Below are 26,801 nucleotides of genomic sequence, written 5' to 3'. Positions count from 1 at the left end.
GAGGGGCTCCACTCATTCAACCGTTTCATTACTTTTGCGGCCTGGTGCGCTATTTTGTAAAAACAGCGTTCCTTTTCCTACTCTCAATGGCCATTTCAGCTATTTCATTAAGGTATTAAAACAAGCACAATGACTGGCCCCTAAAGGAAATAAAAAAATGATGACACTTTGTCTATGACCTTTTGACATTAGACATCCTTAACATTAACATTTATCTCTCTCTCACACACACACACACACACACACACACACACACACACACACAGACACACACACACACACACACACACACACACACACTGGTCAAATATAGCTCTGTTCTTCTCTCAGGAGCTGAGGCTATATGTTTCTCCCAAGGATTGTTAAGTATCATTTTCCAGTGTCACCTTTATGGGTTTTATTTATTTGTCAGCGCAGTCGTGTAGAACCCAACGCGAGCATCACTCAGGTGGATGAATCATAACTCACCTGCGAGGACTCATCCATCTGGCGTATTTGACTTCCTGCATCATGTACTACTGTTACCGTCCCACTAAAGCACTGCATTATCAAGATCAATGGCATCTGAATGAAACCGAGCTAAAGGTGACTGGTGGCATTAAGTGGAATAAATAAGGAAAGACAAATATCAGAGGTGCCATAGACAGAGAGTGCAGCCCGAGCCTGCTGTTAAACTGGATTTGAATCTGGCCTCAAGTTACTGAATATCAATGACAAAAACAACTTACTAAGGAATGGGTTTCCTCATTATTTAATAATGGCTATATGTGTAATACTGGACTTTTACTCAACGTCAGCAACGTACTTGACACACATACTGATTCATTCACATAACTCAACTTTACAATTGTACTAGTATCTGACAAAGGCAATTTCCCAGCACTTTTACAGTGACTACTAAAGGTGCACAAAGAACAAAAAAAGGCATATGGCGTTGTGATGACACAAGCACTCCTTCCTGCGGTATTCTTTAACCCTGCTAATTTCCCCACAGTAAGGAAGCCTCCGGAAACAGGGTGGTGTATGCAACCACTCGTGGCAATATGACTGATGGCTCATTGTCACTCTGTTTGGGCTAGAGCCTGCTGTGCCTCCCCTGACTCCTGCTAGATGCCGGAGCGCTGGCATTCATATTCCTGGATAAGTAACACTCTTCAATGCCAATGGACAGACTGGTATGATCAGACACTGTACAGGCCTACTGTGAGCTTGGTGAGAAGGTATTAATTACACACCATTAGCCTCCGTTTTTCTATGTCATGTCACATAAAATGAGCCAGTTTTCATCAGCTCCTTGCATTCATTCGTACTGGTAATGAGAAGCCATCTACTTTTTTTTTTTAGATATTAAGGTTTTGTTTCCTGAAATAAAGCCCTCAGAGGAACGACTATATGTGGCAACTATTATCAGCTATTATTACAGTCTCAATGTTATCTTCCAGGCACTTAAGTCTGGGCCAGTTATCTTCTCTGTTTTCACTCCCCGACTTTCTCTGACACTCTGCAGGCCGGTAGCATCTCTGGCTGACGTATGTGTGCTCTCCTTTTGATGAAGTGTCAGCCGGGTGCAAGTACATAGATTGCCTGGCCTCAAGCCATCATCAGCGACAGGCTCTGCACTGCATTAGCGGCTGTGACCTTTCAGGGTGCTGGTGACAGTCATCTGTCAAAGTGGCGTCACTCCCAGCCACGGCATCGGGGCCCTGAAGATGAGGAATAATTAGTCCCGACAACCTTAGAGGGTTAAACAAGGGCCACGTGTCATCGGCAGGGACATCATTTTACATCTCTGTCACTAAGGGCAGAGGTCAACACTAACCATCGATATGATACCACAACCCTCTCTCACAACAGCCTTCTCTTTTACATACCACCCCAAGTGCAAGGCGAGGAGGACGATGGCAATATCGGGGCGCTGAGAGCTTGCCTCCAGGTGCAGACAGGGAGCGGAGGGGCATGTTCCTGTGGAGAGGCAAAGAAGCACAATTACACCGGTGGGCAGGGTGTTTATACGTTTCCCACCGCTGCCAATGTGTTAACAGCATCTGGCAGCCTTTACATTGGATGGTGATCAAAATGGAGTTAGTGAGGTATTGGTTGGATTTTGCCCCAGTTGAAAGACGGAGAGAGAGAGAGAGAGAGAGAGAGAGAGAGAGAGAGAGAGACGGAGAAAGACAGAGAGAGAGAGAGAGAGAGAGAGAGAAAAGTGGGGGTGGAATGACCATCTGATCTGTTCATTCTGAACATGGGCCCAGACCATTTCCCTTCTCATCTGTCCTGGCAAATATGCATATTGCTGGGAGACAAGCTGTTAAGTAGGAGGAGTTGCCAGCTCCCCAAAAGCACTTTACCCAGGGGTCTGTGCGCGCTCTAAATGCCTGCTACTGCCGTGCTGCACTGACAAGCGGCGGCACGTTTGTGCTACACTGAACTTCAAAGTGTTTGACCGGGAAACAGGAAACTCAGGATACCTCAGGGAGACTAATATAAACCGCAGCACTCTCAGGTACACGGAACAAGAATGGGGGAGGGAAGGGGCAAATATTCAAATTTAGTTTTAATTTACTTTAAATCTGGCCAAAGGCTATTTCTGACAATAATCACGGTGTATTAGCATAGGAGACACAGGTGAGGAAGAGATGCACCTGTTTTTTTTATCACTCTCTCTCTCTCTCTCTCTCCACCTCTTCCACCTCTAATTCTCCCCTCCTCCTTGATCCCCACCGCCCTTCCCCATCCCCTTTTCCCCAGGATGAAAGCCATTACAGAAATACAATTTCTAATGCCTTCACACAGGTCTGCGATCGACTGCAAACAAATTTATATTCCGGTGGTAAACAGAAAGCTGCAGAGATTTATTTATTGAGCGGTGAGGAGAGAAACAAGCGAGCGTGTGAACCCTGGGTAACCCTGCCCGCTGACATGAAGATGGATCAGTGCGCCATGCAAATGCACCCAGGGAAGGGATATATTGCTCTCAGTCATTCAGCACATCGCTAGCCTGTAGAATCCCATTAACTTTCCACAGCTGGGGCCATATTTCTGGGCTTGTAAGAACACCCTGATATGTTGTTGATTATGTGCAATTGTTTTTTAATCACTTCAGAGCTACAGTAAAAACCCTTTATTAGTGTGTGACAAAAGGATTCCACCCAAACATTTACTCCTTTCTGTTAACACTCTTGTTTTGGAGGATGTTATATTATTGCAATAATAGTAATTAATGGTGTTACTGCTATGCCTCAACAAATACCCATAACAATAAACAGAAATGTAGGGCTTTTAAGATGTCTAAATTACAGAGAAAAGCACTTTATTTTATATCATTACTGTAAAAACCACGGGTTAAAGGTTTAACATGAACACCATAACCATTTTTATTGGTATGGTAAATTGTGTTTGTGTGCCTGTCATCGTTCAGTACACAGTACATACACAGCATACACACATAATGTTGAATAACAGTAAATTCAGTCATTGTGTAATTGTCTTTAATAATATTTAATTTCCTGAAATAGTAAATCTGTTGAAATGTACACCATTTCTTAAAAACATTTGTGATTTGTGCACTGCAATATTCGCACCACCTGATATAGGTATAAAGCTTTTCCAACAGGGTTCAATAATGATTATGTGAAACATTCATTGTGGCCAGTTGTCTAGGTATAGAATAAAATCACTGAATTTTGTATTATTGGACAAGTAGGCTTAACTTTCTCAAATGACCATTTTAAAATGAGTCTTGTGACAAAGTCTGCGCACAATACAAATGAATAATAACTTTAATTCTGTACACTATTTATGTTTGGATAGTGTGTCGGGGAAATTAAAATATTCTCAAAGCAAAACTGCCTCTGGTTCTGTTTGCCTGTAGACTATTGTCGGTTTAACATGACCTGCCGGTGAACCCCGAGACAACAGCTGTTCTTCGACCTTTGGTCAAAAGGGAGTCGGCTTTACTTGAACGCAACAGAAACAAATGAGCGCAGGTTATTTGAAATGAAACAGACGTTTTCTATACTACCCCTGCATCAACTTGAGGCCTGTAGGTTTTGTTTGTATAAGACAGGCTGATCCACACACACACGTGCATAAAATGAGAAAGGGTCTCTGACATTGTAGCCTACTGCGTATAGCCTATCACCGAGTCATTCCAACTTGGTAGAGCCTTAAACTATAATGCTGTCAAGGCGTAAGACTCAAAAAATGGGAACACAACCAGAAAGGTATCGGCAGCATAAAGCAGTTTATCCTTGTAGGCTAATACATCCCTCATTTTAAGTCTTCGGAAAACCCCGTTGTGGTCTGACAAAACCTTTTCAGCCGATACGAAAACAAGAAGGTAAAATTTGGTGATACAGCCCGCATCACTCTTCAAGTCATATCGATTAACAACTCCATCAGATTGGTGCAGGCTACTTCTCCCCGCTTGCATGTATCAAGTTGTTGGAGTAGCATAACAGAAACAGGCTGTTGGTGCTAAAACTGCAGTCCACGACTGGTAGCCTGCTGCCTCCAATGGTAATATCTCGCATCGACCCGCACTTTCAGGCCCCTGTCCATGTGGTGCTTTTGACTGCCGACGGAAAATTTTAGGCTACCCCACAACAATTCAAGACCCACTGTGAAATATATCAGGGTTTATTCTAAGATGATCGAATACGAGTCTTGTTGAGCAAAAACAGTGTTGTAACATTTCCAGAAATGCAAGTGTGATCACTAAATTCCAAATAGAAAAATAAAGCTGAGGAAAAAAATGATTAGGCCTAAGTATGTATTGTATTGTAGTATTGTAAAAGGCTGCTTTTGGACCATATTGCTGGTCACATTAACTTACACTCAAAGGCTTCTGTCTCAGCTGGTCAGTCCAGTGGTGTACTTAGAATTGGGGAAGTATCATAGTTACCCTGTACTAGGTAAATGCATAAACATTTACTGTTGCATTTTCAAATGTACTTAGTTAACTTAAATGGGAGCTAGGATAAAATGACCATGCAGACATCAAGACTAAAGACTATTGCTCAGACTTAATTCATTTCCGGCCTGCAGTCAAAGCTTGTAGTGGTATCTATATGTGTGTGCATAGGCTACATGTACACACATTTAAAGTATGTTGATTTTGAAAGACCAAGTAATGGACTGAAAAACGCCTTATACAATGCGTATGCTGGCAGTTCATCGGTGCTATGTGCCCTGCTGTTTTGGATGAGGGGGATGTCCACCTATTGGCCAAGACTGAGAGGGCACGTCATCCCCATCAATCTCAGATCGAATCTTTCTGCGAGGCATGTCCTTATCCAGGGTTAAGCCACGATCCATAATCGCTGGGTCTACGGTGCCCGTGAGGCCAGGCTCTGAGTGCAACTACAATAAAGGAGAATGTAGAAGAAACCCGATTATGAATTCTTTAGAAGAATTAATTCACAGCGGAGCAAATGGCTCGGAAAGTACAGGCCACCGTTTGACGGAGAGTAAACTTGAAGATTTGAACACAAGGACTAACCCACAGGTTAGCGGAGGCGGCGAGGGACTTGTGGAAGTTGAGCGAGAATGCTCACAGTATTGTTACTCAACTTTCTCCGGCGACACCAGTGATGTGTTCAACCTCTTTCAAAATGACGGCTTGTCTGTGACATCTATCCGTCCTCAGCATCCGCGTCTCCCCTCGTCCCCCTTCGGTGCTCAGACGCAGGCGCTCGATGCCGGTTACTCGCACTCCACAGACACTTCAAGGACTTTCACCGAGGCATTTACCGAGCCGGGGCCACTTAACGCCTGCATTGAAATGTACAAGAACAACGGGCCAAGATTTCACCTCGCTGTTAAGGGCAACCACACTTTTCAAAATATCGTTGAAAAGATGCCAGATTCCAGTTATGGCGGTAAAACATTTGAGTGGATGAAGGTTAAGAGAAGCCAACCCCGGATGGGTGAGTTGAAAAGTTCTTCAAACTTCTGCCTGTGAGGTCATATTACTTCGACGTTGTTTTATCCACTCCATTCCTCTGAATGAAACGATTCTATGAAGATGATTTTGTGCTCACAGTATTTATTAAACTCCTTTGACATAGTGAACGCTACAAGATGATAACGTTCAGCAAAATAACCGCGATGTAAAGCATAGGCTACCCTGATTTTCCAAGTGAACGATATACGTACCAACGACACAAAACGGACTACAAGTTATCACAGACACTGAAATAAATATCTCTCGCTTCAGTGTTTTATCTAGGCCGGCATAAACATGAAAGTTGGATTAAAACTCTCATGCACAATGGGCTGTGTGCGCTGGTTGATATTCCCTTGAGCTCCAAACTACTGCAATACAAACAAACCGATGGATCATAGAAGTCCACTGAAAATGCCCTGAACAAGAAAATACCATTTTACTTGCAACCAAAATTAAACAGTAAGTAACTTCACTTACAGTAGTAGTGTAACCTCCAAGTTCCTCATGAGTCCATATGGCATCCTTTTGGGAACCAGCTCCCCTACAGGTTGAACGCTGCAAATCTCCCTCACCTTTTCCGAAAATAAAATCTTATTAGCAGCTGTGTGGAATGATAATGGAAATGGTCTTGTTTTAAATGTATAAATCCCGTCAAATCTTATACTATCAAACGTAGCCTAAGTAGATAACAACAATAGTATTTACATCGTTTCTTTCTACCATTAGCTAAATCCCCCTCTGAGTATATCAAGAGTGGGATATTCCACATAGCCTCCAGGCAAGTAGGGTAAAGAAAACAATCCACCAACTATTCCAGTGTTTTCACAATAAAAAGGAAATCGTTTGAAATGGTCTTATCCACAACAATACTCCAGTATGGTAAAAAAAAAGAAAGAAAGAAAAAAAAGAACTGCACAGACTTTGCAGTTTCAACCACTGTTGGCCTATATCTGCGTTATCCATATTTTCTCTCAGTGCAGGATTGTATGAAGGATAGTAATCACTAGCTAGCAAAGGATACAGGGGAATAATTACATAAGAAGTGTTCAAAACATGATTAGAAAACCCCTATTTCTCCTTCCCTCTTCTTGGTTTGTCTATCTGCTCTTCTCCTTGTTATTTCGTAACACAACCTGTACCGTGAGTAGACAGACACCCCATGCACTCATTATAGTGACATCACTAACCCCATCATTAGATTCCATTCAAAGCCTATTTATTCACATATGTGACCTTAGTGTGTGGAGAGAACAAACACCAGGTAGTGGGTGAATTTAACTCCGTTGCCAATCCATACTGCTAGCTATGATGAGTACACCGAGACAGTAGCTCTGAATGTTATTTATCAAAGTGTGTGTAGACAGTATGTCTACCGCATATTTAGGCATGGGTAAAGGCTCTGCACTTGCTCTCCTGTAACTTGATCTTTTGGTACAGTGTAGCTATTCCCAGTGTGTCATTCTTCAATTAGGGTCTGACAGCACCTGAATTACAGCGGGCTGGATGCCCAGATGGCCGAGACAATGCGTATCGATCCCCCTTATCTCTCCTCTCACTCGACTCGGCTTCACAGGCCTCGCCGTTCCCCTGGTGAGCTGGCCCTCTCCGCCGAGTGCAGGAATCATTCCTCATGTATTTTAGTTTGATTGGGTGTATTATCTTAGAGCTAATTTATCAGCTAAAAAGTAAAGTTTGCCCATTTTAAAGGGCAATTTCCTGATTACTTGATGAAACTTTTCTACGGTTATCTCCATATTTTCCTCCATCCAGTGGATGTGGTGAATTTGACTTCTTTACTGGCAGATGGGGTGACCCTTTGTCTGGAATTAATCTTGACATATAAATTATATATAAATAATTATATATATATTAGATATTTAAAGCAAGCATATGGATATTTAAATAAATCAAAGCTGTAGGTCTAAGAATATATGGGTTCAGTGGTTTATTGGAAGCTCAATAAAGCTTGGAAGCTCTGTCTTTATTTGATCATAAAATCATAATATCAGCTTTGGGATTGAAGGTTTGGTAGTGTCTGCGTTGACTCCGGCTTTAGCACTACCTCCAGCCTGGAGCTGTGTTAATGATGTCATCATTAATGGATGCAGAAAAGGAAATGGCATATTCTAGAGACTGCATCAAATATTTAAACGTGCAACACAAGCATTTGTTATGCTGCAAGCTATGCATGCACCTACTGGTACTTCCATCCAAATGTTCTTTTGAAAAGCAGTGTTTAATTTAACCTCAGCCTCTTCAAATAGTTACCCATCTTATCCAGCCCAATGAATCAGTTTGAAACTTTTGTAATGTACTAAATTCTGACCTGTAATGGATATGGTTGCTGTAAAAGAACTTTCACTGATCATTAATATTTAATACATTAATAGACAAAGAGCTACACAGGTTCAATAACTCATCTTATTCTAGTTCTACTAAATAAACATGGAACATGGATCTCCTTCGACCGCAGCAGGAAAGTGAAGACCATTTACCATTTGCAATGTTAAATGACCACATACCTCCAGCCTTACATCAGAAATGAAGATATAGAATCCGTGGTTTGATTTCATCCACTGAAGTGCTTTAAACAAATGAAAAAAGACTAATGACAATATAATGGGTTTACAGTAGGCTAGTTTGTTGCCAGTGTTAAGTACAATGTCAAATTCATTTTCTGTTAAAATACTTTAGACCTTCACATGCATCTATGCATTATAGTCTACAGGCTGCTCAGTATTGAATCCAACTGGAGTGGTTTGGTAGTGGAGCTAAATCAGTTCGACAAGAGTTGAAAGATAGGCCATTGTGATGCATGAATTATGCCAAAAATGAATTGAAGATCATAAAAGAGATACATAGGTGTTCATGCTAAGTGAAAATGTAATGAAATCATGCCCGAAGCCTTATAACTTTGCTCTGTTTTCGGCATTTGGCTGTCTACTACCGTAACCTTTTAACTTTGAGACTTTTCATTCTACAACAGCTTGTTTTTTCATATTGTGATTATTTCTTTAATCAATCCATTCAAAATGTTTTCCTTTAATTAATTTGGATATTGTTATTTCAGCTAAAATGCAGATGCCTTGTGGTGAAAATTATTTTGCAACGGAACACCGAATGTCCAGCGGTTGTGACCAAAGCGAGGACATCATACACGGCCAGCCGACTGCCAACGGAGTGCCGCGGACTAACTTCAGCACCAAACAGCTGACCGAGCTGGAAAAAGAGTTTCACTTCAACAAATATCTGACGCGGGCCCGGCGGGTGGAGATCGCCAACAGCCTCCAGCTGAGTGAGACTCAGGTGAAAATTTGGTTTCAGAACAGACGCATGAAGCAGAAGAAACTGCAGCGAGAGGGCATCGTCCCCGGACCAGGACACGCGTCTGCTCCAGAAAGGACAGCTCTCCAAACACGTTAGCCAGTTGTTCCCCTCTTGAGACAGGGCTTTGCCAACAGGCTACATCACCTGAGCTCGACAATGGAGTTGCAACCGTTCTTAACTCTAGTGCTTTTGGAAATACAGGGTTCATATGTGTCTGTGCGGGCACTGAATTAAGTAGCCATTTTTTGCAAGTGCACTTTAAAAATGTATTTACAGAGAATATTTAATGTATTGCTATTTATTATTCTTAGAAGTTGATCAACCTATGTTGCATTTCAGAGTGTCATTTATTTATGGATATTTTATAATTTAAATTAAAAGTTTTGTTATGTGTAACAGGTGGAACTAACCATAGGAAAAAGTTACATTAAATGTATTATTTAATTAGTTTAGAACAATTATTTCACACTGAAACACTTCCCACCCTGCTCATGACAATACTCTAACAGACACACCTGTCCTACTCACCGGTGAGTTCGTCTAACTAAAAAAAGGCACAATAACCAGAACACAAAATACCAATGCCCCGTGCCAACATACACTGAATCCACTGTGTTAATAACTAAATTAAATGCAAAGACATACAATTACATCATTCAAACCCATAACAGAAGATCGTTTTGCACAATAAACATATTTCACAATCAAAGTCCAATGTTTTCCACATTCAGTATGATGTTCACTGCAGTTCACTGTTTTGCACGTTCAGTTCAAAATGGTCGAGCCACGGTCCTCAAAGTGTATTGAACTGTTCCCAAATCGGACATTACCGTCCCGGACACTTTGCTGCTCGTTGACAATATGGAGTCACATGTGGCAGGGTAATACTCACGCAACCACACCGTCTGTCAGTGGCGTGGGAGAGGGAGAGAGAGAGGGCAAGTGAGCTGCGGGCACATCAAGGGCTGTAGTGGCGAAACGGCTAGCTGTCCAAGTTCCCTGGCCTGGTGAAGTCTCCGACGTTGGCGACGAGCTTGTTTCTAAATGTTTAACACTTCACTAACTAGCGAGGGCATTCCGCCTCACACTACAACGTGCTATACTTTTTTGACAGCGACACCGGGTGATCTTCAGTGCTGGTGGTGTAGACTCCTTCTTCACTCCAACCGTAATTATTCCGTAACACGGACACTAACAAACTTAATACACTTAGAGCTAAACTTACAATTAACTGACTTATATTGCTGTTATTCACTCACAATAACGTGGGAGCTCTACGGGCGCCGCCATCTTCTCTCTCGTCATTCTCCGTCTCCCGCTTGTCCCGCCCCCTCCTCTCTCTCCATTAGCCAGTGCACCACCTTTCCAGGCACTGATTGGCTGAACCTACGGCCAAGTTCTGTGGTGCTATATGTTGTGGAACTTATGATTGACGTCCCAACGTAATCGCAGGGGCGGCATACAGAAATATGTCCACACTCTGGGTGTACCCCTACATTCCCCCCTTTCAAACCCTGCCACATCACAGACCTCTCCACAAGTTGGGGTCCCTTGGTAGTCCATGAGAGTCCAAGAGTCCATGCTCTCTTTTTTTTTTTTTTTTTTCTTACAACAATAACAGAAGTACACACATAACTTTCAGCATATAAACACAACTTCAACATCACACACATTACATGAAATCATTACCCATACACAAAACAAACATTTGAACACTCATTTGGGTACAAAATCTTTAAACCTGCTAGGGAGCTGACCTCTGGTGCTTCTCTGGGGTCTGGCGGGCCTCTGAATAGCCTCACTATCATCCCCAGATATATCTGCTTCGTCTGACTGTACGCCTCCATGTGACCTGCCCTCCCCAGTGCTTGGAATCCCACCCTGTTCGCTCTGCCTACTCCTAACTTCCTCCCCATCAGTGTCAGCGGTGTCGTCTTGGGAGCTATGATGGGAGTATGTATTGCAAGCGTGTCGTGTGTGGGGATAGCTACGGGGAATACACACTAAGTCATAGGCATCAGACTCTGAATCATGGGATGTGGGTCTACGCTCTCGTGTGGGGTTGGCTGGTATAGGGGTCTCAAAGACACAGGGTTTCATTTGATCCCTATGTACCACCTTGGTAGGGCCACCAGCCTCAGGCTTGACAGTATACACAGGCATGTCTGGATGGTTCTGTGCGATGACAAGATAGGGGTCTGGTTCCCACTTGTCCTGGATCTTATTCCTGCCACGTGGTTTATGGTTCCTCAGCAGAACTCTGTCTCCAGGCCGGATAAGTGCGCCACGTGCCCGCCGATCATACAGCCTTTTGCGTCGCTTGGAGGCATCTTGCGTCGCTGCCCTTGCTGCATCCGCCGCCATCTTCAGTCTCTGATGATGATTTAACACCCAATCATCCAGATTCTCTGCCACACTGTCGTCGAAATCCATTCCCCCAAGAATATCTCTGGGCAGTCGCGCGTCTCTTCCAAAAAGCAAATAAAACGGAGAGTAACCTGTAGATGAATGAACGTGGCTATTGTAGGCCATCACCAATTCAGGCAAGTGCTCCTTCCAGTTTCTCTTCTTGTTAGCTGGGAGAGACCGCAGCATGTCGTGCATAGTGCGATTGAATCTTTCGCACTGAGCGTTTCCCTGCGGATGGTAGGGCGTTGTTCTGCTTTTGGCAATGCCATATATATGACACAACTCCTTTATCACGCCAGCCTCGAAATTGCGACCTTGGTCGCTATGAAGTCGGGCGGGCACCCATAGCAGGCGAACCAATGTTTGACTAGAGCGGCGGCTGTGGTCCGAGCTGTCTGGTCTTTGGTGGGCACGGCCACGGTAAATCGTGTGAACATATCCGTGAGGACTAGGACGTTTTCATATCCACCAGCAGATGGCTCTAGCAAGGTGTAGTCCATGGCCAGGACCTCTAACGGGACCGTAACATTGCTGCAGACCATTGAGGCCTGTGTCTTCGGGAATACGTCTTTAGCTAGGATGCACCTTTTGCACTTCTGCACCCATACCTGGACGTCCCTGGACATTGAAGACCAATAGTAGCCCCTCTTCAACTTGGCCAAAGTACCCTTCACACTAAAGTGACCACCATGGTCATGGTGAGACTCATAAATGGGTTGCTGTAGCGACGTGGGCACCATCAGCTGACAGATTTTCACCCCGTCACGTGGATCTTGCAGGTCTCTGACCAGCACCCCCTGTTGGATTCTCAAACGTTCCCACTGTCCACACACTTTCCGCTGTGACAAGCTCATGCCTTGCAACTGTTGCTTGTTAGGCCTCATACCCATCTTCACAGCTTCCAGTACGGGTCCCAGATCCTGGTCCTTCATCTGGAGTTCCCGGACCTCTTCCCAACTATAACCACAAACTCTGGTTCTTCGGGCGGCCTGCACAACCTGGACCTTTCCTGCTTCCTTCAACTGGTCTTTACGGGCCGGCCACAAGCTAGCTCTCACTTCGTCTTCTCTGATCACCAGGAAGTCTTTACCAGTGTCTTCGGTCTCTGGTTCGATGGTCACAGGTAGGCGGGATAGCACATCTGCGTTCTGGTTAGACTTCCCTTGGCTTATAGTGGACCTCGAAGTTGAATTCTGCTAACTGGGCCACCCACCTCTGTTCAACAGCCCCGAGGTTAGCGGTCTCCAAATGCCGGAGAGGGTTATGATCCGTGACAAAGGTGAATTTCGCATACATTAAGCAAGTCGCGGAACTTCTCTGTGACGGCCCATTTCAGCGCGAGGAGCTCTAATTTAAATGCGCTATAATTCTATCATTCCTCTCCGAACCCCGTAGGCCCCGACTTGCATATGCTATCACCCGCTCAATGCCATTCCTGGCGTTGGCTTAGCACGGCTCCAAGCCCCTGGCGACTTCCATCAGTTGTGACTATGAAAGGATTCGGTAGTCGGGGTAAGCAAGCACGGGAGGAGAAATCAAACAAGCTCTAAGCTTATCAAAAGCTATTTGACATGCTTCGCTCCATGAGAAAGACTGCTGCTGCGCTCGATTGTCCCCTTTTTTAAAGGTACCCATCAGGGCATGTAAGGGCCTAGCCACTTGTGCGAACTGGGGGACGAAGCGGCGGTAATAGGACATGAACCCTACCACCTGTCTCACATCTCTAACAGAACGGGGAGTGGGCCAATTCTCTAGGACACTGACTTTCTCCATGTCTACCTGGACCCCTGCTTGCTGACACAACGGCCAAGGAACTTAACCTCTGGTCTAAGGAGGAAACACTTCTTCGGATTCAACTTGAGGCCATGGGTTCCGAGACGCCTAAACACCAAATCCAACCTTTCCAGTGGCTGGTGAAGTCCTTGGAGAATAATAACACATCGTCTAAGTAGACAAGCAGAACATCGAAAGCTTAAATCGCCCAGGACTGATTCCATGAGCGTTGAAAGCTTGCTGGGGGCATTGCACAGCCCAAAAGGCATACGAGTCCACTGGAACAGTCAAAAGGCGTCGTCACTGCTGTCTTCTCCTGGTCTTTCTCCTCAACTGCTACTTGGAAATAACCTGAAGTAAGATCTAGCGAAGAAAATAAGCGTGCCTGCCCAAAAGCATCCAGGGATTCTTCCACCCTAGGGAGTGGATATGCATCTCTATGGGTCACACTATTTAACTTCCGATAGTCACAGCAGAACCGGACTGACCCGTCTTTTTCATAACAATGACTGCCGGGGGAAGCCATGGGCTGCAACTCTCCTTCAAGATGCCTTGAGCTACAAGGGTCTTGCACATGGCGCTTAACCTCTTGGAACACATGAGGTGGAATCCTACGCATGTCGTTGTTTGATGGGATGGGCATCACCCGTTGGGACTCTGTGTGTTACTGTGGTAGTGTACCCATAATCTCCATCCCCTTGGGAGAACACGTCACCGATGTTTCTGGAGAAGCTGGTTCCAATTCACAAATTTCAGGGGGTGAGAGCCCCTGTACGTTAGCCTGGACGGGGAACAGCCAGAGATTCAGGCCATCCTCTGTCACGAGCAACCGCACCCTCTAAAGCTTGGACATGAACTTCTCCGTTGGTTTCTTCAAACATCAGGGTGTCCTTGGGTAGTACTTTCTGTGGCTTACTCAACTCTGCTACTCTCGGACCTGGGGGGCAGCATAACAGTTCGTCTCGTGTGTTGAGCAGGCCTAACAGACACTTTTTCCCTCTACTGCATGAGTCAGCACATTGGCAACTAACAGTCCATGAGGCATGCTGCTGGTTGGCGAAGCCTCAACTAGTACCTGACAGTGCATTTTTGGAGGGACCTGCAGCGACCCTCAATGACTACTTCGCTGCGATGGAGGCACCATAACTGCTTGACGGCCAGCCACTCTGAATAACCCATCTGACCCCTAGGGCCCACATATTGCTCTTCCTTTGCCATCTTTACGAAGACACGGCGTAGGCTCCCCACCCCAGCCGACTGCTTGTGTCTATTCATCGTCTGACCCCTTGCATATCATTAAAACAGGCTGCGCAGATCAGCAAGGACATTCAGTCCCCAGTATTCCTGGAACTTCGCCAGGCCCCTTTCCACTGGTTGCATCGTCCCGCAGCACAAACACGCATTTTCCAATCAGCTCTTTCCGAAGCATTCAACATCAGTGGTAGAGGCACCCCGAGGACAGGGATGTCCAGCCCCATTTGCGGCCGTTAGCTTTACCCATTTGGCTGGAGATAGCACCTTCCCCGTGGAAGTGTTTTCTTGAAATGGCCTTCAGACATTGTGGTGACCTCAGAGCCAGTGTCCAGCAAACAGCATGTTTTCACCACCATCTATAATGACATCGACTGTGAAACAGTTGCCAAAGGCCGCCCATGGGTGTGGCCCCTGTGCTCGGTCACAGGTAGCGGATGTGGGCGTGATGGGGCCTACTCTAGCTGTACTGACTGTTCCTTCTGCCTGACCGTCATGGGTCTTCACTGGTCACATCAGACACGAAAGCAGTTGCCTGACGCCGCCTTCCCTGACCTTTTCTACACTCCCGACTTATGTGTCCAGGTTCCCCACAGTTGTAGCAAATCAATTGCCCAGTCTCATCTCTCTGAGGAAGTCTTTGCTGCCTACCCTTGGCGGTGTTTCGCATTTCAGACCCCTGTACCACTCTGTAGAGCTCTTCTTGTCTTGCAGCTAATTTCTGGATGGATTCATGTAACGCTGTAAAGACAAGGCTGGAGGTGTCTCTTCTGTAACTACACTGCTAACAGCACCACGAGTGTGGCTTTTGTCACGAGTGGCTTGAGAGGTCTCCTCTTCCTCTGACCAATCAATGGCAGCCTGCATCAGCAAATTAAATATCTGTGTTGGCTGCTCTTTTGCCTGTCTTTTCATTTCCCTTCTAAGGTTATCATCTCTGAGACCTAGCACAAACTGTTCTTTTAGCATGGAGTCAGGGTCAGAGATGCACTTGGAATCACGACGCTTCAAACGGCGAAGTTTCTCTTGAAGGTCATATCCATATGCCCGTATCCTCTCACCTGCCATTTGTTTTCTATCATAGAATTCCCTTAGCCTGATGCCCACTGGGGCCTTGTCTCCATATACCTCTCTCAGAATCTTGAGAACATTAGCAATGTCAGTCGTTTCATCTTCAACCATCAATTTCAACGTTACTTTTGCCTCCCCCTTTAAATGTTGCTTGACTAATTCAACTTTGTCTTCGTCTGGGATTTTGCATACTACAAAGTGTGATTTAAGTGCTGCAATCCATTCCTCAATACACATCTCACCTTGACTTTGAGAGCCGCTGAAGTCTGGGCATTTCCTGTCCCTTTGTATGAATACTGTGGTTGGGGTTTTCTGCTCTATGACCTGCTTTGCCAACGCCAGCGCCTCCCTCTGGTCACTTCTAGCCTGCTCCAGTAGAACCATCTGTTCCTTCACGTGTGTTGACTGCTCTGCAAATTTCTGTTGCAGCTCTTCAAATTGCTCCTTCAACACATCCATGATTACTTAGCCTGAGGACTGAGACCCTACCAAGGAATGGCACTGACTAATGACTACACAGGACTGGGATTAACAGAGGGGGTTGTGTAACTAGGTATGTATCCTGTTCGTGACGCCAATATGTAACAGGTGGAACTAACCATAGGAAAAAGTTACATTAAATGTATTATTTAATTAGTTTAGAACAATTATTTCACACTGAAACACTTCCCACCCTGCTCATGACAATACTCTAACAGACACACCTGTCCTACTCACCGGTGAGTTCGTCTAACTAAAAAAAGGCACAATAACCAGAACACAAAATACCAATGCCCCGTGCCAACATACACTGAATCCACTGTGTTAATAACTAAATTAAATGCAAAGACATACAATTACATCATTCAAACCCATAACAGAAGATCGTTTTGCACAATAAACATATTTCACAATCAAAGTCCAATGTTTTCCACATTCAGTATGATGTTCACTGCAGTTCACTGTTTTGCACGTTCAGTTCAAAATGGTCGAGCCACGGTCCTCAAAGTGTATTGAACTGTTCCCAAATCGGACATTACCGTCCCGGACACTTTGCTGCTCGTTGACAATATGGAGTCACATGTGGCAGGGTAATACTCACGCAACCACACCGTCTGTCAGTGGCGTGGGAGAGGGAGAGAGAGAGGGCAAGTGAGCTGCGGGCACATCAAGGGCTGTAGTGGCGAAACGGCTAGCTGTCCAAGTTCCCTGGCCTGGTGAAGTCTCCGACGTTGGCGACGAGCTTGTTTCTAAATGTTTAACACTTCACTAACTAGCGAGGGCATTCCGCCTCACACTACAACGTGCTATACTTTTTTGACAGCGACACCGGGTGATCTTCAGTGCTGGTGGTGTAGACTCCTTCTTCACTCCAACCGTAATTATTCCGTAACACGGACACTAACAAACTTAATACACTTAGAGCTAAACTTACAATTAACTGACTTATATTGCTGTTATTCACTCACAATAACGTGGGAGCTCTACGGGCGCCGCCATCTTCTCTCTCGTCATTCTCCGTCTCCCGCTTGTCCCGCCCCCTCCTCTCTCTCCATTAGCCAGTGCACCACCTTTCCAGGCACTGATTGGCTGAACCTACGGCCAAGTTCTGTGGTGCTATATGTTGTGGAACTTATGATTGACGTCCCAACGTAATCGCAGGGGCGGCATACAGAAATATGTCCACACTCTGGGTGTACCCCTACATATGGAACGCTGAAATCACGTCGACCGTGTAGGTTTTGTCATATTCATTGATGGAAATCAATAGAGCAACATATAATCCACCTATTTACAAGATAACAAAGTCTTTACGCTCGGACATATTTGGGCTTTAGCATATGATACTTGAGTAGCTTTGCTTTCTGACAGAAATCTACATGCCGTTGTTAAACTCATCAGTTTTGGACATGGGAAATGACCAGTTGATTTATTTAGTTAAAAATGCAAGTGTCATGCCACCAGTGCTTTTATCAAAAAAGAATGTAGTATAAGGTTCACTTATGGCTTTGTGTTATGAACGCAAAAGCTCTCTGAAGCCTGTTATGTGAGGTTAAACCGAGTGCCTTGTAGTGAACTTAGGCTGACACCAACTTTTCAATTTTGATGACATGAAAGCGAAGCTCTGCGGTTTGGGAAATAGTAACTGAGTTCACATGCTAGCAAAGAAACCCCGCTACTTATTTGATGTGACTGAAGTAGGATACGCTTATCGACGGTGCTCACCTAAATTTAAACTATAATTAAAAGTGTTTTTTTTATTCATGTTCTCTCTCCATTGCTCACTAGGCTTAAACCCCTCTGCCTTGTCCCCAAATTTTAATCTTTTAATTCTACATTTCGACTTGGTCATGAGTGCATTAATTGCTAGATTTATATCCTGACAACCCAGGGATTTATGTCATTTAGAAGGTATAGATTTATTGACAACTGGGTTTACAATATTGATTTGAATTGATTAAGTTGTAGGAATAAATAATTACATACATCTCGAATTGTGAAGCACATTTTAAAGCCAACAAAATGTCCAAAATGATAAAGCCAACCCATATTGCAAATGTAACAATTAAATTGTTCTCGTTATGAGAAGAAATGTGATTTGCAGTCTTTTGTACTCTTTTAGAAGCACAATCTTGTTTTAAATCAGAATGAGATATATGTTTTGGTCATTGTAACCCCTCATAAACATAGTCTGACTATCAGATTGCGTGGTGTCAGAATGTCTTCACAAATAAATTAAACTGAAATCCGAAATGAAAAGGACCTCTAAAAATGAAAGTTGTGACACTGCAGCTTGTTTACACGTACATCGTTTTAAGTGATGATAATCGCTATTCTCCTAGCTAGATCCTATGTTGCCATGAAGGAAGTGCTGTCATGTCTAAGCTTGTTAATGTATGCCGATACTCCGCAGTTCACCTCTCACCTCTTGACCTCAGCTTTGCCTGAGGACACCAGTGACCGGGTCACTGGTTCACGAGAAGAAAGATGCCTTTTAAAAATATGCGGCTCTCACGAAGTCCAGGCTTCTAGCGTTCTATAGAAAACACCAAAGGAGTGTTTGCTAGACTATTAAACCTACATTGAATCGAATTAAAGTGACGCGGAGTAGTGCTGCCAAAGCCCACATAAACAAATCATGTGATGTATTTTCATGACACGATTCTAAAGTTTAGAGAATTCATTCTTAAAATCTGTTTTTTTTTTCCAATATTACGGATAAAAGTGCCGTGATCTAAACCGTTTATTTCAGAACAGCTTTTCTGATTTTGATTTCTCTGTAGCCCTATTGGTGCAACAATATCGTAAGTAGTATAGACACCTCAAACTGCATGAAATGATTCACTTGGCCAAATACATGAAAGGGGTTGATGTCTGGTTTCGTTGTATTAAAATGCAACATCCTTGACGTTGGTATGGGTAATACTGCTGTGCTTATAGGCAATTTAGACGAGAAACGATGCCGGTAATGGGCTATCAACGCCTTCAAATCATACTACGCCACCGTTGTCTTAGACAGGTGCAAATTTGAATAGATTCGTCTATTTCAACATGCAAGTCGTACGTTTTTATCAACAGGAGTAGGGTACTTCGAAATGTACCCGTTCCAAGTGTGTACCCCTCAATTCTACAGGCTTAATGTCCACTTTTCTAATGTGTTTTAGTGGTCTAAAGAATAGACAACTTAATAGACTTATGTAAGCAATACCCTCACTCCCTCAGCATAACATTTTAAACCATCCTCCACTAGGCCTATACTTGCAGTTAAAGCAGGACTGCTGAATGAGTGTTTGTTTATTGCATCTTTATGGCATTTCAATTTGCAGCACAAGCAAATTGTTGACCTGGTATGAGATTCAGAAATAGCATTTCTTAACCCTTGATATCAGTCCTCCAGACTTCTCAGTTCTCTCTGCATCATATCAAAATAATGTCACCCTTGTTACCATAGGTGTGATATTTTCATGTAGGCCTCCTTTAACTTTTACTGTTGCTTTAGTTATCGTTTTATCAATGTCATAAACAGGACAACACATCATAATGAAATACAGATTCATTATGAGAAACAGCTGAAAACTAATCTGTGAACTTGCAAAAGATATGTGAAGAACTGCCTCTTTTCACACTGATGGAGACAAAAGTCACAAGGGCCACTCACTTGCCCCACATTCTACAAAACATCACTCCCAAACGGTTTTTGGGTCATGTTTACATTCTCTTTGTAGCTCGGAGGATTTGATCACACTGTGTGGCATGTCCGTTTCCCAGGGTCGAAAGCTGTCCTCACAGATACCTGAATGTGCCTGGGACTCTCTTGTGGGAGGTCTGACACAGAGTTGCCCGGGTAACAAGTACAGCATTCCTCGGTTTGTTTAGAACGCCATTTCAGTATAGTTGTCTCGTGTGGCACACTCTCAGTGATGGATGTGAGTTTTTCAGTGCCTTCCTGGAAGATGTACAGAAGCCGTCTTAGAGTGACAGCCTTTGCAGCATGTTCATACTCCTACACTAACTCACCCATCGGGGCCTTCCATCATCCACACTGTATGTCAATATTGTATGGAAACACTTTGGTGTTGATGAAAAAAAGTGTGATATTAAAATTTGTCAGTCTGGCAAGGCACAATAGAATGATATTTCAGAGGAAGTGAGTACAACATTTGTGTCTGTATGAACATGCCAGTGTGTTGTGTCCAGTGCAGTATGAGTGTGTGAGTGTTAGCGACACTAACCCTTATTTGATACATGTCATAGAAACAGTTGTCCATTCAAGCTGATACAATGTCAAAAGTTTGGCCAAAATTGTGAACTCCTTAGAAGCACAGCCCAAAGAATTTTGAATGGTTTGCTGGGCAGAGAGACTGTTAGGAATACTACCAGGAAATGTTTTACTCTGGTTAGTTTAGATGGAAGTAAATAATACAGTTTTTGCAATGTTTAGCATACATTAATGAGATTAAATATAGCACTGTCAACACATTTTAATAAGGCCTTTTGCTCAGTTTCAGATATGGAACTTCACCTTGATGTTATGGTGAGCAAACTAGTAGAATTGCAGTCTCAATCTTCAGTTTTTGTTTGCCGGAGGCATGCAAATAATTAAAAAATGTCTAGTTGGACATATCGGTCATTGGCTGCTGTGTTGAATTATAGGTTAGTATACACCTTGAATACTGGATCAGGTCTACTCATAGCCCCTATTTACCTTCCTTTGTACACTGGCAGGTACTCACACGTACACTGTGTTGCACAACAGATTTCAATAGATTACATATATTCAAATAGTCTCTGCAAATATGAAATTGCTGCCTTGAGATTGGATATGGCATAGAATCACATCATATTGACAGCATTACTGCAATTTATACCCCTAGTTTGTCCGTGTGTGTGTGTGCTTTAATGAGTGAAATAGAAGTTAGTGTTTGTGGTTAGGCCAATGGTCACCTCCTCAAAACATTGGCATGTTTGGGCCCTTTAACGAAACCAATTAATTGATTGGGGAGGGGGGGATACCATGCTCCTTGAGCATAATATCAGATTCACAGCCCTTTGTATATAATTTCATTAAGATATCAGTCCTCTATGCAGGCAGAACGGCACACAATTACTCACAAATGTGTTTCCTGTTGCAGCAGCATTATGGGGGAAAGAACCAATTAGATAAGTTACTGCAATTAATACCAATAATGACCCACAGTGATGAATGTTGCCTAGATAGTATCTTCCCAAGAGTACTTGAGAATAAGAAAATAATTTTGTGGGCACTAACTGGCTGCAGGAAGTAGGAAGTAGAGGAAGTGAGATTAAAGGAAATGCATAATATTTTCCCCTGAGAACATGACTAGGAAGCCTAATACAGCTGTATGGAGAAAGACAATGCAATGGGTGGTTGCTTTAGTACAGTAGGCTGTGTTAATAATACAAATTCAGCCATTGCTCTTCTCTCTTTCTGTCTCAGGTCCCTTCCACACTCTCACTCTGCACAAAGCCGACTTTCAGTGTTGGACGTACGGTGAAGAATTGATCCCCATTTGTTTGCCTGACAACCCCCAGTGTTCAAAAGGGTAGCAGGTAGACAAAGATCCGCACAAAACACACATAGAGAGATGTACGCACACACACTCACAAAGAGAGACGGAGAGACAGAGAGCGAGAGCCCCTTGATTCTCCTTTCCTTTATGGCTCCTGAGAGCAGATGTTTGGGGACAGCTTACAGCCTCAGCGAATTTCTGTGTACAAAGCAAACAGCAGCACTCAGCACTTCTGGCCGCGTAGGAAATGCGCTCCCGAATCGTAGGGGGAGGGGGCAGGAAGAGGGGAAAAAGAGAGAGGGAGAGGGGCAATCTGGGTGACAAAGAGGAAGAGAGAAAGAGGGGGAGAAGAAAAGAGAGAGGGTTTCATGGTGGATGTGAATGGGGGGGGGGGGATGCTTACCAAGGTGAAACTATGTCAAGGTTGCATCCATTTTCCCCATTCAAACTCGGCTCTGGAGAGTAGGCTTCATTATGTATGTGTACCTGTGTGCCTGTGTGTGTGTGTGTGTGTGTGTGGGTGCCTGTATGCCTGTGTGTGTGTGTGTGGTTGTGTGTGTGCCTGTGTGTGTGTGCCTGTGTGTGTGTGTGTGTGGGGGCTTGTGTGTGTGTGTGTGTGTGTGTGTGTGTGTGTGTGTGTGTGTGTAAGAGAGAGAGAGAGAGAGAGGGAGAGAGAGCAAGCGCAGGTATGAGAGAGAGCAAGTCATTTGAGCTCCTGGCAGCAGCATGTGAGGAAAGGAAGGCAGGCCTGGCTCATGCCAGAGGTAGGCACTGACCATTGCAAGGCTCGTGTAAATAAAAATGGCCTTCATCTCCCTATCTGAAGCTTTGACCTCTAGTTTACAGCACTGCTCTCAGGGTTTGGATTGCCCTTTGAAAAGTTGCAGACATGCACAAACACGGGGGAAGAGCGAACGGAGTACCTGCTTGAACTGTGCTGATGCTGCAGACGCCCATTGGGTCGATCTTAAAAGAAAAAAAAAAGAAACACAAGGAAGAGAAATGAATGAAACCCATCCACTTATTTGAGTGGATGAAAGAGACACACATGCAATTACACAAATAGCATATGTTCCGTTTGGCTCTTGCACAATTTCATGACAATTCTTTTTTTTAGGTAATCTGATATCATGTTGGTGGCATGTCAGTATACTAAGACTATGGACACCCATATACTCTGAGCAGGAGTATGTGAGTATGTGGGGTCTGCGGTGCTTATTTATCTTAACAAAGTCACCCCCTTCCCTACTGCCCTGGGTGAGGTTGCCATAGTGACAGGCTCTCAGACATATGGAGAGGGTAGCGAGGGGCGCTGGGAGGTGGAGAGGAGGGGCAGAAGGGATGACAGCGGAGGAGGAGGGAAGAGGTTGGTGGGTGGGTGGGTGGGAACGGAGCGAGGGTGCTGTCTGTCTGTCTGTCTTTCAGACGCGCCGTTGTGCCCCATCATTTAATCAAGCCCTCTGGGCTGAAAGGAGGGCTGGTTCATGAACTCTTTCAAGATGGCAGCTGCACCCGAGAGTACACGGTACTTGCCATAGGGCAGGGTAAAATTACAGTTTGTTTTAGTTTAAATTGTGTATACAGATATGATGTAAACATGATGTAAACATGCAGAGCATCATTGATTTAACTGAAAATGCATATTTCAGACAATTAAAATGTCAGCACTTTCAACTTAAAGAAGTAAGACACAAATTGTAAATTGTGAAAAGCGTTGAGAATGGCTTTTGGACAATTTGATGATATTAAGGTTGGAAATGAGGATAGAGGAGGGGCTTCATTTTCCTGAGATGTGGTGTCTGCCCTAAGAATACATTTTCTGTAGGGGGAGATAAAATGGCGCGAGATTGGTTATTTCTGCTGTCTATTTGGGCCCCCAGGTGCTCAATCACCCCACCCATGCCCGCTTTAGTTTTTCATCTTGACCCTCTTCATCTCACCTCGTTCTTTCTTTCCTATTTATCCATCTATTTGCCTCTTTTTTTTCTTCCTCCTCGTCTCCATATCATTCATCTTCCTCCTCTCTCTTTGCCCTTCGCTCTCGCTCGCCAGCCTCTCCGGCGCTGTCAGGCGGTGACCTCCAGGCCCTCAGAGGTCAAGTGATACAAGGTCACTGGCAGGTCAGACCATCTCACTGGCTGACCTCAGCAAGGACTTCTGCCTCCAGCCAATGGCAGGGGCCCGGTGCTCCTCCCAGGGCAGACAATCTCCCTCCTTCAGCACCTCCCCCACCCCACCCCACCCCACCCTTCCACGTCCACACCACGCCTCCTCCTCCTCCTCCTCCTCCTCCTCCTCCTCCGGCGGCGAGGCCCAGAGTGTCACATGACCAGGCTGCGGCGGCGTCAGGATGAAGATGATTAATGAGGCTTTTAGTACCTGTTTAGAATGAAGCTGTCCACACTGCTCTGTAATTACCCGCTCCCTGGCGGCAGCTGCCCGACATAATTGCTTTTTGTTTGTTGACCTGGTTTACTGCAGAGAAAGATGGCTTCGGGTGGGTGACATGGGTGTCTGTGGAGGTGTGCGTTAGCAAGAGGGTGAGCACTGGCCGGGGTGGAGGTGACGGCGAGGTGCATGTCTCCCTCCTGCTTTTTTAAACAGAGAGAGAGAGAGAGAGAGAGAGAGAGAGAGAGAGAGAGAGTGAGAGAGAGAGATTGGGGTGCTCATTGTTTTTATGGCAGGGTCACAGTCTTCTTTTTAAGTAGTGATTACTTCTTTTTTGATTTAGTGCCACCAGTGCTGCATTAGAGCATCAAAGGATTTCCGGGATTTCCTCCGTTTGTTTTATTCGCCAGCGAGCACTCAGATTGTATTTCATTTTTATTGCAAATACGGGAAATGGCGATGTAAACGGCAAGCGCACGAGCCCGTGATTAATTGGGATCTCGCGTACAGTGAGGTTCTGAGTGCACAGCTGCAGTGAACTGGGAGCCGCGCTGAACTAAACGGAGGGCCCGGTCGCCCGGGGCACGCCCCCCCCTTCTCTTACTTAATCACTTAGCAGAACAAACTTTCCCCCTGCTTCCAAGAATAACTTGATATCTAAATATTATGGACATTTAAAAGATTTAAGTCTGCCTCACATTACACTGCTTGTCCAAAAGCTTAGGACTTACGTACTTAGGAGTCGTCGATAACAAGCGGCTCTTTAAACACAACGCCGGACGGCTCTTGATGCTGGATGTTATTTATAAATTTAGAAATCGTTCAGGGCAGATTTATGCTCTTTAAAGTCAGTGGAATTGCTCATCAGCTCTTTAAGTACTCACTATTATTCATGGGCCTTTTAAAGGGGGACGCCAGGAGAAGCAAACATGCGCTGATGTTGATGCATGACATATGTGTCAGGTTATGCCTCAATGAATAATTCATAGGCACAGCTCCTCAGCCTCCAAACTGCATGTTTTTAAAGTTGTCCTTCGCTATATCAACATCAACAACAACAAGAACAACAACAACAAAACATTCACGAGGCCCCTCAAAGAATACATTAGACACGTTTTTGCTTCTGTCTGTGGCTGGAGGAGAGGTTACAGGAGCTATCACCCATCTGCAGTACTAGCAGCTCTCACTGGGCAGGGGTGGCACAGATTGTCTGTTTGTGTTTACCCAGTGCCGCCCGCGGCTGCGTGTGTGTCGCAGGGAGGACGGTGGCCCGCCGTATCGGCTCTCTGTGCTATGAGTGGCCTTCATCCACCGCCCAGTTCTCACATAACTCAAGCCTCGGCGCCCTCACCCCACACCTCATAAACAACTTCCCCATCAGCTGATAATGTCTGCCTAATGCTTAGTCAATAAAGCCCAACAGTGCTTTGCCTCTTTATATTTTCCTTCTACCCCCCCCCCCCTTCCTTGTTCCTCTGTACATAAATATAAACTATGTTGGTGGTGTGGAGGGGGGAGATTGATGCGGTGGGCTGGCCCTTCACTTTCCATCAGAAGGCAGAGGGGAAGCATATGGAGGAGGAGAAGAGGAGAGGGGGACAAGAGCACACTCATCCACCTGCAGGTGTTTGGAGGAGATAGCGGCCCTAGCAGAGGGGATGAGTGTTTGCCCGGCGGCACTGACAGATCACCTGAGCTCCGGGCCCGTTAATGCTGTAATGACTTAACCCATTGGCGCCAGCGCAGTGCTGTCTGTATCAGGCCCGTTCGGGTTATCGCCTCTCTGCGATGTTCACCATCAGCTTCGGTTAAATTATCACGAGGCCCTTCCACATGTTCATTCACCTGATTCTTCTTTATTTTTAGCTCTCTCCTCAGACTTGCCAAACACATTTATCTCTGTCAATTAGCTGAGCTTTAGTAAAAAGCAGGGGTTCACAGGAATATAAACTACAGAGTAACACGGAGAATACAGAGTAAGTACTCATACTACAAATTGCAAGTGCCATAAATCGCGCTGTATCTTGTAGTGAACAGAATCAAAGGTATGTCTGAAACTGAGATTAGTGTTTGGCAGGTCTGCACTGAGTGAGACTTTGTGTCTAGTGTCCTACTGATCATAGTCATCTTTGTCATTCTCAGTAAAATAGTCATCTTACTTTGACTGTGGACTAAGGACCTGTAGTACCAACAGAATCAACAGAAGCCTCAATATTTGAGCAGTGTTACAGACATACACAGCTCAGCAGTACAGCAGAGATGCACAGCTGTACCTGAGGTCTGAGAGGTTCATCCAAAGCACCTAATAGCCCATGTTTATTTTAGAAGTACATGTGTTCCTTGGGAATCAAAAATCTTGTTACAACTTAGTCAAGGAGTTCAACTACAGGCATATGCGACCTTAATTTGTGCCATCAAGCAGTTGACCTTACAATATTATGATACTCAAGTTGTATTAGGACATCAAAACCTTGTTAGTGTCCTCAGAATGAACCTCTTAAGGCAATCAGTGGATACATTTATTTCAAATGACTGCTTTCCGAATACCAACCAACCAACAGAGACGTCTACTCTTGTCACGGTGATGTAGCCGCCTGAAGAAACACGGGAGTTAGCCATTT

At 44.6% G+C, this 26,801-nt stretch overlaps 1 protein-coding gene and 1 long non-coding RNA gene across 3 annotated transcripts; one reads left to right on the top strand and one right to left on the bottom strand.

Annotated features, from left to right (window-relative positions):
• Positions 1-728: 728 nt before the first annotated feature.
• Positions 729-7,474, bottom strand: LOC116220276. 2 transcript variants are annotated; one of them, XR_004163536.2, is made up of 3 exons: positions 6,428-7,474; positions 1,872-1,962; positions 729-1,703 (listed from the first exon to the last, which is right to left on the bottom strand). It is a non-coding gene; the product is annotated as an uncharacterized LOC116220276 (long non-coding RNA). The 2 variants fall into 2 exon arrangements; XR_004163535.1 differs by lacking the exon at positions 6,428-7,474 and adding an exon at positions 5,575-5,652.
• hoxc1a (homeobox C1a) lies at positions 5,050-9,668 on the top strand. Its single transcript, XM_012841671.3, has 2 exons — positions 5,050-5,930; positions 9,021-9,668. The coding sequence occupies exons 1-2, from the start codon at positions 5,288-5,290 to the stop codon at positions 9,371-9,373; spliced, it is 996 nt and encodes a 331-aa protein (XP_012697125.2). The 5' UTR covers positions 5,050-5,287; the 3' UTR covers positions 9,374-9,668.
• Positions 9,669-26,801: the final 17,133 nt, after the last annotated feature.

The sequence above is a fragment of the Clupea harengus genome, chromosome 4 (assembly GCF_900700415.2).
Source record: "Clupea harengus chromosome 4, Ch_v2.0.2, whole genome shotgun sequence".
NCBI classification, from domain to species: domain Eukaryota; kingdom Metazoa; phylum Chordata; class Actinopteri; order Clupeiformes; family Clupeidae; genus Clupea; species Clupea harengus.
This window is presented reverse-complemented; position numbering and strand designations above follow the sequence as displayed.

Bases quoted from the DNA above. Each gene is read 5' to 3' on its own strand.
- hoxc1a (XM_012841671.3), top strand. From the start codon at position 5,288: ATGTCCTTATCCAGGGTTAAGCCACGATCCATAATCGCTGGGTCTACG. The intron at 5,931-9,020 runs GTGAGTTGAAAA...TTGTTATTTCAG, and splicing joins GAGAAGCCAACCCCGGATGG to CTAAAATGCAGATGCCTTGT.